The 10,764-nt window shown below is 42.4% G+C and overlaps 2 protein-coding genes across 2 annotated transcripts; both read right to left on the bottom strand.

Annotated features, from left to right (window-relative positions):
• Positions 1 to 279: 279 nt before the first annotated feature.
• On the bottom strand, positions 280 to 4,192 carry LOC144022188 (chymotrypsin-like protease CTRL-1). The gene is made up of 7 exons (XM_077526768.1): positions 4,135 to 4,192; positions 3,917 to 4,020; positions 3,749 to 3,828; positions 2,863 to 2,944; positions 2,597 to 2,777; positions 2,378 to 2,508; positions 280 to 590 (listed from the first exon to the last, which is right to left on the bottom strand). Exons 1-7 carry the CDS (start codon positions 4,178 to 4,180, stop codon positions 429 to 431), a joined length of 786 nt encoding a protein of 261 aa, XP_077382894.1. The 5' UTR covers positions 4,181 to 4,192; the 3' UTR covers positions 280 to 428.
• A 993-nt stretch (positions 4,193 to 5,185) lies between these two features.
• hsc70 (heat shock cognate 70) lies at positions 5,186 to 10,694 on the bottom strand. The gene is made up of 9 exons (XM_077527437.1): positions 10,558 to 10,694; positions 8,667 to 8,872; positions 8,374 to 8,579; positions 8,144 to 8,296; positions 6,719 to 7,274; positions 6,449 to 6,651; positions 6,186 to 6,384; positions 5,876 to 6,108; positions 5,186 to 5,485 (listed from the first exon to the last, which is right to left on the bottom strand). Exons 2-9 carry the CDS (start codon positions 8,869 to 8,871, stop codon positions 5,294 to 5,296), a joined length of 1,947 nt encoding a protein of 648 aa, XP_077383563.1. The 5' UTR covers position 8,872; positions 10,558 to 10,694; the 3' UTR covers positions 5,186 to 5,293.
• Between the last annotated feature and the right edge of the window lie 70 nt (positions 10,695 to 10,764).

Here is a 10,764-nt window from a genome sequence, read left to right as displayed (position 1 = left end):
TTCAAATTTAGCGGGCAAAATATGTTGGGGAAAAAAAGCCTTTTGAAGTCGGTGATCAATCAAAATTCTAAAATGGGATTAATCTGATTTAAAAAATGTAATCGTTTGACAGCTCTAGTATAATGGCAAGTACATTAAATGTTTTGGCCTAAGTCAAAATGCTCGGCGATTTCTCCAAATGTCAGGTGCAATTGATGAAAAGTATACTGCATAACATGAGCTTTGTGAGTCACTCAAAAATACTGTAATCAAGAAAAGGAAATGCAAGACTCATTTGAAACTAGAAACTTTCTATATTTTTTCTGCACAGATTAGATGTCCAGAAAGTGGTTTCTAATATTCCAGCTCTATCGAAAATAGTAATGGCCATAGATGACAACAAGTGGACGGACACAAATTGGTGTCAGTTTTCAGGAATAGGTTGCAATTTAATTGGATGCGATGGTCCTGTCGATCCAGCTGCGCAGGTACGACACACGGGCGTACACGGCAGGGGTGCGTACGTTGCAGTTGGATGTCCCCCAGGACACGATACCAACGAGGTACCAAGCGCCACTGTTCTGGCACACCAGGGGGCCACCAGAATCACCCTAAAAAACACAAATATGGTGGGCTGTTACATTTCTGGGTCAATATAAAATAATGTAATCCAATTGAAGATTGTTTGACTTGTCAAAAGTCTGAATTAACCCGAATGACACCCAACTTGTTGTTTAATTTGAGTGTTGAATGATTAATTGGGAGTAGGGGTGTGAATTGCCTAGTACCCGACGATTCGATTCGTATCACGGTTCACAGGTGACGATTCGATTCGATACCGATTAATCCCGATACGAATTTACAAGTCGATTGTTGCGATTTTCTTCATTCAAATTTAGAAAATACTAATCAGTAGGGGTGTGAATTGCCTAGTACCCGACGATTCGATTCGTATCACGGTTCACAGGTGACGATTCGATTCGATACCGATTAATCCCGATACGAATTTACAAGTCGATTGTTGCGATTTTCTTCATTCAAATTTAGAAAATACTAATCAGTAGGGGTGTGAATTGCCTAGTACCCGACGATTCGATTCGTATCACGATTCACAGGTGACGATTCGATTCGATACCGATTAATCCCGATACGAATTTACAAGTCGATTGTTGCGATTTTCTTCATTCAAATTTAGAAAATACTAATCAGTAGGGGTGTGAATTGCCTAGTACCCGACGATTCGATTCGTATCACGATTCACAGGTGACGATTCGATTCGATACCTATTAATCCCTATACGAATTTACAAGTCGATTGGTGCGATTTTCTTCATTCAAATTTAGAAAATACTAATCAGTAGGGGTGTGAATTGCCTAGTACCCGACGATTCGATTCGTATCACGATTCACAGGTGACGATTCGATTCGATACCGATTAATCCCGATACGAATTTACAAGTCGATTGTTGCGATTTTCTTCATTCAAATTTAGAAAATACTAATCAGTAGGGGTGTGAATTGCCTAGTACCCGACGATTCGATTCGTATCACGATTCACAGGTCACGATTCGATTCGATACCGATTAATCCTGATACGAATTTACAAGTCGATTGTTGCGATTTTCTTCATTCAAATTTAGAAAATACTAATCAGTAGGGGTGTGAATTGCCTAGTACCCGACGATTCGATTCGTATCACGATTCACAGGTCACGATTCGATCCGATACCGATTAATCCCGATACGAATTTATAAGTCGATTGTTGCGATTTTTTTTCATTCAAATTTAGAAAATACTAATCAGTAAGCTTGTAGAGTGTAAGATTTATATGAAAATGTATTATTTATTTATCTGAAATTTCAGTCTTATGCAGGTTGTAATCGGTTTCATGTTTGAACAGCATTAAAATAAAATATTAAGGCTTAATGTTCCGTTCATATATCATTCTTCCATGCTCAAGGTGTGAATCCTAAAAAAAAAAAAAAAAATCGATTCTGCCGATTATTGAATCGATTCGAGAATCGCGCGATGTAGTATCGCGATATATCGTCGAATCGATTTTTTTTTAACACCCCTACTAATCAGTAAACATGTAGAGTGTAAGATTTGTATCAAAATGTATTATTTATTTATCTGAAACTTCAGTCTTATGCAGGTTGTAATCGGTTTCATGTTTGAACAGCATTAAAATAAAATATTAAGGCTTAATGTTCCGTTCATATAAAATTCTTCCATGCTCAAGGTGTGAACCCCAACCCGAAGTAAGACGTTTTGTTGAATATTTTTCCATTAAAAAATGGAAGTTTAAAAATCGATTCGAGAATTGCGTGATGGAGTATCGCGATATATTGCCGAATCGATTTTTTTTAACACCCCTAATTGGGAGATTGTGTTTTTACCTGGCAGGAGGAGACTCCGGAAGCGCCAGCACAGATCATCGCATCAGTGATTCTGTTGTAACCCCAGTACTGCTTGCACTGAGTCGGGCTGAGCATAGGCAAGGAAGTCTGCTGCAGGTAACGAGGGGTCGCTGTGAAAAAAAAAGCATAGAGACATTCTTTTCATCTTGTCTTCAACATCTTCCACGGTGACGAGAATTTGACGTGTTTGTGACTAACAGGTTTGGCCGGTCCTGCCCCATCCAGTGGTGACGCATTTGGTTCCGGTGGGGACGTTGGTGCTGGAGCTGGCCAGGCACACAGGAGCCACAGTCCTGCTGATCTGAACTGGAGAGGACAGCTTCAGAAGGGTGATGTCGTTGTTGAAGTTCTGGGAGTTGTAGTAGGGATGCGAGATGGCCTGTACGGAAACATCAACGTCAGCGTATTTTTAGCGTAAATATATGGATTAGTGTTCACGGTCATCATTGTTTGGCGCCACTTACCCTGGAGATGGACTTGACCTGAAGTTGCTCGCCATTGGACTGACGATCGTGCTCACCCAGGATCACGCGATGGCTTCTGGGACTGCACAAAACACAAAATTATAAAGGATTAAAAGTTCAAATTCAAATTTATTGTTAATATGCACAACTCAGGGCGAGTGGTTAGCATGTCCGCCTCCCAGTTCTGAGGACTCCGGTTCGAGTCCAGGCTCCGGCCTTCCTGGGTGCGGTTTGCATGTTCTCCCCGTGCCCGCGTGGGTCTTCTCCGGGTACTCCGGTCTCCTCCCACATTCCAAAAACATGCATGGCAGGTTAATTGGGCGCTCCGAATTGTCCTTAGGTGTGCTTGTGAGTGTGGACGGTTGTTCGTCTCTGTGTGCCCTGCGATTGGCTGGCAACCAGTCCAGGGTGTCCCCTGCCTACTGCCCAGTGCCAGCTGAGATAGGCGCCAGCACCCCCCGCGACCCTTGTGAGGAATAAGAGGTCAAGAAAATGGATGGATGGATGCACAACTCAAACTGGCACTTTACTTTGTAAGAAGCTAATAGTGCAGTTAAATGAGTCAAAATCAGAAGTGATAAAAATCAAGTGAATTAGTGTGACACTTAACAACAACAACAACAACAAAAATCACCACTTTAAACTGATTAATATCACATGGGGAAAAAAAATGATAAAATTAGAACAGACCAATAGGATCACTTGACCATATTTGGACATACCGGTACAATGTTTCTGCCCGACAGCGACAATTTGAAACACAAGTGCTAATTTTCAGTAACGGTAATGTATTTTGGTACAAAACACTTTCCACAATGTGGAAGTAACTATTTCCAAATGAAAACAAACACTTTGACTGCCAGTACGGGAGTTATATAGCACTTACGACACACGGCAGTGAGCTGCGGTAACAACCCAGTTCTGGTTAATCAGAGATCCACCGCAGAAGTGGAATCCCCTGCCATCCTATGAAAGAGATTGTGCACATTTACCTTTTTCATTTTTTGCGACGATAGTTGAGTTTATCATGGCACGGGACGGTTCGTGAGTATACCTGAAGTGAGACCTGCCAAGGCCAGGATCCTGGCACTGCATTCTCTCCGTTTACAATCTTATTGAAGCCGCTGACTTGGGGAGTGATGTCTGGCCTTCCACATCCTGAGACCCAATCACAATATTAACATAAACATTACAAAATCTTTCAAATTATTGTGGGTTTTATACTCTCGGCAAAGTGTCCCGTAATTGAGCGAATGAGTGCATGTGACTCACCCAGTGCGGAGGCAACAAGTGCAAAACAAGTGATGAACAACAACATGGCTTTGTCTGGGCTGTGAATCACGTCCGTGAGCTTCTGACATGTGGGACGCTTGCTTTTATAAGAGCCCTGGCCTATACACTGACCATGAGCTCCATGTGTTCAGGTGCGATAGGTCTGGGAACAGAACATCTGAAGATAAGCTCTTGGAATGTATTCAAAACTGTCAACGAACGTTCAGTATTTCACATAAACAGCATAAAAATGGTCTGAAAATAGTCTGAGCAATAACCCTTTTGTCTATTCTTTAAGGATATACAATAACATGCAGTATTGTACTTCCATGCAAATTGCTTGTGCAGGTGAACCAAATGTGGCTGGTGACGAGTGTATTGGTTTCCGCAAGGACAAAAAAATCATGTGGAGCTGGAGAAATTTGATGTTTAAATCACCCGTGATTCATGTATAGGCTACAGTTGCACAATTAGGCGAGCACCCCTGTCTTACATTTTCTGTGTGTGAAGCTTTTCAACACAACAGTTTAAGAAAAGAAAAGCACAGACATTGCCATCTCAATCTTTATTGATTGTATTTTAGTACAGGAAATATTAGTTTACTTGTGTTGTGTCATCTTTGGGTTAATCAAACTAGCTTTAACTAGCTTCTCCCGCTAGCTGTGCGTTAGCCACTCCAGCCTATGGCTCCGACTAACTCCCGCTAGCCCCTCTTGTTAGCCGCTCTGGCTAAATCCGGCTTGCTTGGTCTTTCGGCGTCGCTCGCTGGGCTTCACACCGGCTACCGAGTCGCTGTCGCTCGCCGAGATGCTCGTTCGCTAACGCAAAATAAGAATTGTTGGTAGGGTGCCGAAGTGTGGTCTTTCCGAGCTACCGTAGTCTACGTGCTAAGAAATGCATGCATTTCAGATGCATTCTATGATATAGCAACATCTAGTGGTCACTTATTCCATACTGTCTCTTTAACTGAACTTAGCTTTGAATATGTATTTGATACTTTGCTGCTCTTCAATGTCAAGCATGTAAAGGAAAAAAGTACACAATTTGGAGATAGCATTATTTGCATTTGACAGTTTTTATTTTTATTGATGACCATTGTGAGAAAAGCCTTAAGACAGTAATGTCAGGATGACAGATTTAGGCACTACGAAAGCAGAGTTTAGTCAACCTCCTCAATAGTTGGGCCAGAGGAGCCTCCTTCAGCTCCCCCAGGGAAACCACCAGGCATGCCCCCTGGCATCCCACCAGGCATTCCTCCTGGCATGCCCCCTTGGTAAAGCTTGGACATTATGGGGTTGCATACTTTCTCGAGTTCCTTCTGCTGGTGCTCATACTCGTCTTTCTCTGCCGTCTAAACAACAGAAGTTAAACAAACAAACAAAAAAAAGTAATGAGAACAAACATTGAATTGCTTGTTTGCAGAGGTGGGGAAAAAATTTGGCAGGTCACTCGTCAGTACTGATGGACTGTCCGTCAATTTGCCGTTCTTCAACCAAATGGTCATCCGTCAGTGACGGACTGAGATAACCTACTAACCTAGTTAGTAGTGATTACACTGATGGGCAAAAACCCGCCTCCGTTAGTGCTTAGACCGTCTCTTTATTTTTGTCATTCACCGGAGAAACGGGTGTCAATCAGTACTGATTGAATGCCCACCTCTACTTTTTTGTAAGGTAAGAAGGCGCATTGAGACATCCTTAGGAAAATGCTCAGTGCTATCCTAGGACTGATTCATCTTTACCTGGTTCCTGTCCAACCAGGAAATGACCTCGTTGCACTTGTCTGTGATGGCCTTCTTGTCCTCTGGGCTGATCTTGTCCTTAAGCTTCTCGTCTTCCACGGTGTTCTTCAAGTTAAAGGCCAGAGACTCAAGCGTGTTCTTAGCTGTGACTTTTTCTCTCTGGGCCTCATCCTCATTCTTGAACTGCTCGGCCTCCTGCACCATCCTCTCGATGTCCTCCTTGCTCAGTCGCCCTGTAGCAACAAAGTTTGAGTCTTATACTTTCATGTGGTGGACTTGTTGGTCTCAGACTAAGGAGGAATCAATGCACCTTTGTCATTGGTGATAGTGATCTTGTTCTCTTTTCCGGTGCTTTTGTCAACAGCGGACACATTGAGAATGCCGTTGGCATCAATGTCAAAGGTCACCTCAATCTGGGGGACCCCCCTGGGAGCAGGTGGAATACCGGTAAGCTCGAACTTGCCCAGGATATTATTATCCTTGGTCATGGCTCGCTCACCTTCAAATACCTGAAATAAATACTTACTGTTAAATTGTAAATTGGGAGTAATAAATTGGGACCATGGGTGTTACCTGAATGAGCACACCGGGCTGGTTGTCAGAGTAAGTGGTAAAAGTCTGGGTTTGCTTCGTGGGAATGGTGGTGTTCCTTTTGATAAGCACAGTCATTACTCCTCCAGCGGTCTCAATTCCCAGGGACAGGGGGGTGACGTCCAGCAGGAGCAGGTCCTGTACGTTCTCAGACTTATCACCAGCCAAGATGGCAGCCTGCACAGCTGGTTAACACGTTGTATATTTTTAAAAAAGTAAAATAAATCAAGTATCTGCAATAGAGGTATTTACCTGCTCCATAGGCCACCGCCTCATCAGGGTTGATGCTCTTATTGAGGTCGCGGCCGTTGAAGAAGTCCTGCAGAAGCTTTTGGATCTTGGGGATACGAGTGGAGCCGCCCACCAGGACGATATCATGGATCTGTGACTTGTCCATCTTTGCGTCCCTGAGGGCCTTCTCCACTGGCTCCAGGGTTCCACGGAACAGGTCGGCGTTGAGTTCCTCAAAACGGGCTCTGGTGATGGAAGTGTAGAAGTCGGTTCCTTCGTAGAGCGAGTCGATCTCGATGCTGGCCTGGGTGCTGCTGGAGAGGGTGCGCTTGGCACGCTCGCAGGCGGTGCGCAGGCGACGCACGGCTCGTTTGTTGGTGTTGATTTCCTTTTTGAACTTGCGCTTGAACTCGCCAATGAAGTGATTCACCATTCTGTTGTCAAAGTCTTCACCACCCAAGTGAGTGTCACCCGCAGTCGCCTTGACCTCGAAGATGCCGTCCTCAATGGTCAGAATGGATACATCGAAAGTGCCTCCTCCAAGGTCAAAGATAAGGACATTGCGCTCACTTCCGACCTGTTATGAAAACAAAACTGACCATCGAAATTGACTGCACTGTATGTTCTGATCTCTGTGGATTTCTTCTTGTCTCTACTCCGATTTTGATTGTAATGAAACTTGGTGTACTTGTTGATAGTAATAACGCAACACTAAATCTCCAATTTTAGGTCAATCGGAGCACGGATTTGGGAGCTATGCCCCATCAAATTTTGACAGTGGCCGCCTTCCTTTGAACCCTTTTGCCTCAGGAACTACTGGGTCAATCGGCACAAAACAGATATTGTTGGAAAGCAAATCCAACAAGGATTCTAGGTCTGCACTCATTTTGAAGATTGGTTCAAATTTTAGTAACCTTTTGTTTTAGTTGACCTTGAAGTTGACTTTTTAGATCATTTGACATTAAAGTTTTTCATGAAATGTTATTCTCACGTTTTGTAAAACAAGATAGAGTTGTAAAATGTTTTGTTTAGCAGCAATAAGGAGTCAACATATCCATACCCTTACACTTTCAATGAATATGCAATGAACAATTAACCCAATAGTTCCTGAGTTATAAGGGTTCATCCCTTTTTCCCCGAAAATGCCAGTTTGGCGGGCCGTAGCTCCCAAAATCCTGCACCGATTGACCTAAAATTTGAGATTTTGTGTTGTGCAATCACCATCAATAAGCACACCAAATTTCATTCCAATCAAAATCTGTTTGGTTAAACCCACTGCATGATTTGACATTGAATGGCCCATTTATTGAAGGGTCCAAACTGGGAGCAAGTGTCTCTGTAACATGACTGGTGATCTGTGATAGGCTACGGCTTACCCATGACCCTGAAAAGGCTGAACATTATAGAAAATGATTGGATGAATGGCTTGTGGTGGCTTATGATTACCTTTTTGTCCAAGCCGTATGCAATGGCTGCTGCAGTGGGTTCATTGATGATGCGCAGCACATTAAGCCCCGAAATGGCTCCAGCGTCTTTGGTGGCTTGCCGCTGCGAGTCGTTGAAGTAGGCTGGAACGGTGATGACTGCATTTGTCACAGACTAGAAGATGGAAAGATTTGTTTTGCGAACATTCATTGGTATTATATGCAGCTCTCTTTAGCCAAACGTGTTTCTACCTTGCCAAGATAGGCTTCGGAGATCTCCTTCATCTTGGTGAGAACCATTGAGGAAATCTCCTCGGGGTAGAAAGTCTTGATCTCGCCCTTGTACTCAACCTCCACTTTGGGTTTAGTTGAGTCATTCACAACCTTGAAGGGCCAGTGCTTCATGTCTGCCTGGACCACAGAGTCGTCAAACCTACGGCCGATCAAACGTTTGGCATCTGCAGACAGACGAAAACAAGGCGTCAATCACTCCTACTCAACTGTCATTGGAGAATGATAAATCTGTATCACTGCATTGTATTTACCAAACACCGTGTTAGATGGGTTCATGGCCACTTGGTTCTTGGCCGCATCTCCGATCAGTCTCTCGGTGTCTGTAAAGGCCACATAGCTGGGTGTGGTCCTGTTTCCTTGGTCATTGGCAATAATCTCCACTTTGCCATGCTGGAAGATGCCCACACAGGAATATGTGGTGCCAAGATCAATGCCTACTGCTGGTCCTTTAGACATCCTGAATAAAGCAAAGAATGGTGCATGGATTTTGTTTTTTTTTAATAAAATGTAAATTATTAGTTTTTTTTTGTTAATTTTGAAAAGCATTTTCCTTTCCCACTTAATTTTTAACAGCATATTATTAAGGCATTTTCTATATAATGAGAAAATTGGTTAGGTGCACCTACAATGAATTAAAATTAAGCATCAAAATAAAAATTGAAAAAATTTGCTGGAATTTAGAGGCTTCCGGGGTTGGCGTAAGACTTTGATTTTGTAATCATGGGGAAGGCAGGAAGTGTTTGGTCGGTGCTGGATTTCACTTTGATTTATCTTTCTTTTCTCTTTATTTTTTTCTGACCTTTTCTCTGGTCTCCTGACCATTTAAACTTCACGACTCTGGCAAGATTCTGAAGTACCTGGTTAAGGCGAAGGGTAATGGGATATTTATAAGGCTTTAGGTGAATTAATGAGTATAAATTTATACGTATTTGCACGCACACGCACGCACGCACGCACGCGCACGCAAACGCACACACGCAAACGCACGCACACACACAAAAAAAAAAAAAAAAAAAAAAAAAGAGCAATGATGATAAGACGTTGAATCGGTAAGACTACCGAATGAACAATTCTGAGCTCTTAATAAAAAAAAAAAAAAAAAAAAAAAAAAAAAAAAAAAAAAAAAAAAAATTGAAATACACAAATGTAACGATAAAATGCAGCACATAGCCTATGTATGAATGTGGCTTTTACAAAGATAATTATGCTCAATTTTGACTTGCATCTATGCCAAATTCAGGGATTTAAAACCACAGGCCTGGTTGTCACATTACCTCTCACTTCCCTCCCTGCACTTCTTGCCACTCCTTCCTCATGAACATAATAACACTGTCATGTGACAGTAGCGCTGAGCCCAGAGCAGTGATATGTGTGTGCGTGTGTTTTCCAACAGCTGGCTCCAAATGCCTTGCTGTTACTATAATAAGCGCTATCATATCTACATGGAAATGAATGGTGTGTCAAAAAAAAAAAGAAAAAAGAAAAAAAAGCAGAAATCATTATTGAGGGCAAAAATAATTTACAAAGCTTCTGTTCAAATGAAGGCTATAAAATACACACACACACACACACACACACACATTAAAGGTGAATTTATTCATATATGTCGAGATATTTTCTCATTTGTGGGGGGGCATGTTCAAAGCAGCAAACAGAGACAGGAAAGCTGTCCCAATTATCTGACAACTATATTTTCTTTTCCTCTATTTGTAATTCCAGTGCAATGCTTGTACCCATGAGAACTTGTTTTCTATCGGGGGGAGGGTGTTGATGAACGTTCACTTGTTAGCCTGTTGTGTAACACTAAAATGAAATTGCTGACACAGCTCGGTTACATTTCTATTCACATCTTTCCAAGTGCATCACAAAACACACTCTGTTACGAACATATTTGTATATTATTCTTCACTTAAAAAAAATAAAATAAAAGCTTTTCCGACATAGCAACCAGCTGATAGCTGAATAAATCAATTGTCCTATATAAAAACTGCCTGTTATCGACTCTGTTTCAGCCTGCAGTCAATAATCCATGCAAGCCTGATGATTTAAAAAAAAAAAAAAAAAAAAAAAAGCTCTCACACGTGGCAGTTAAGCTTTTCAATGCAGCAATGAAGCGAGGCAAGCTGTGAAGCCAAGTGTTACCTTGTTGAGTCAGCTGTTCAACTTTAACAGATTATTTTGTGCTAGCGACCCCTGACTTCCTCTCCAGCGCTCCTTTCCGCGTCCTGCAGGCAAACTAAGAGGGCGAGTGCATGTGCTCAACCAGTGTATATAGAGTTCTGCGCAGGGGGAGCCCTGCTGGGTGTCAGGTGACCCCCACACAGAAAGTTCTAGAACCTTCTGACTTGC

Source organism: Festucalex cinctus, chromosome 7, assembly GCF_051991245.1.
Source record: "Festucalex cinctus isolate MCC-2025b chromosome 7, RoL_Fcin_1.0, whole genome shotgun sequence".
Lineage (NCBI taxonomy): Eukaryota > Metazoa > Chordata > Actinopteri > Syngnathiformes > Syngnathidae > Festucalex > Festucalex cinctus.
This window is presented reverse-complemented; position numbering and strand designations above follow the sequence as displayed.

What these genes read in the sequence shown, in the direction of transcription:
- LOC144022188 (XM_077526768.1), bottom strand. Translation starts at nt 4,180, where the DNA reads ATGTTGTTGTTCATCACTTGTTTTGCACTTGTTGCCTCCGCACTGG. An exon ending in CTTGGCAGGTCTCACTTCAG is followed by an intron (nt 3,829 to 3,916) that starts GTATACTCACGA and finishes TCTCTTTCATAG; the next exon opens with GATGGCAGGGGATTCCACTT. An exon ending in AGGTCAAGTCCATCTCCAGG is followed by an intron (nt 2,778 to 2,862) that starts GTAAGTGGCGCC and finishes GTTTCCGTACAG; the next exon opens with GCCATCTCGCATCCCTACTA.
- hsc70 (XM_077527437.1), bottom strand. Translation starts at nt 8,871, where the DNA reads ATGTCTAAAGGACCAGCAGTAGGCATTGATCTTGGCACCACATATTCC. An exon ending in CCCATCTAACACGGTGTTTG is followed by an intron (nt 8,580 to 8,666) that starts GTAAATACAATG and finishes GTCTGTCTGCAG; the next exon opens with ATGCCAAACGTTTGATCGGC. An exon ending in GGCGGTGGCCTATGGAGCAG is followed by an intron (nt 6,652 to 6,718) that starts GTAAATACCTCT and finishes CGTGTTAACCAG; the next exon opens with CTGTGCAGGCTGCCATCTTG.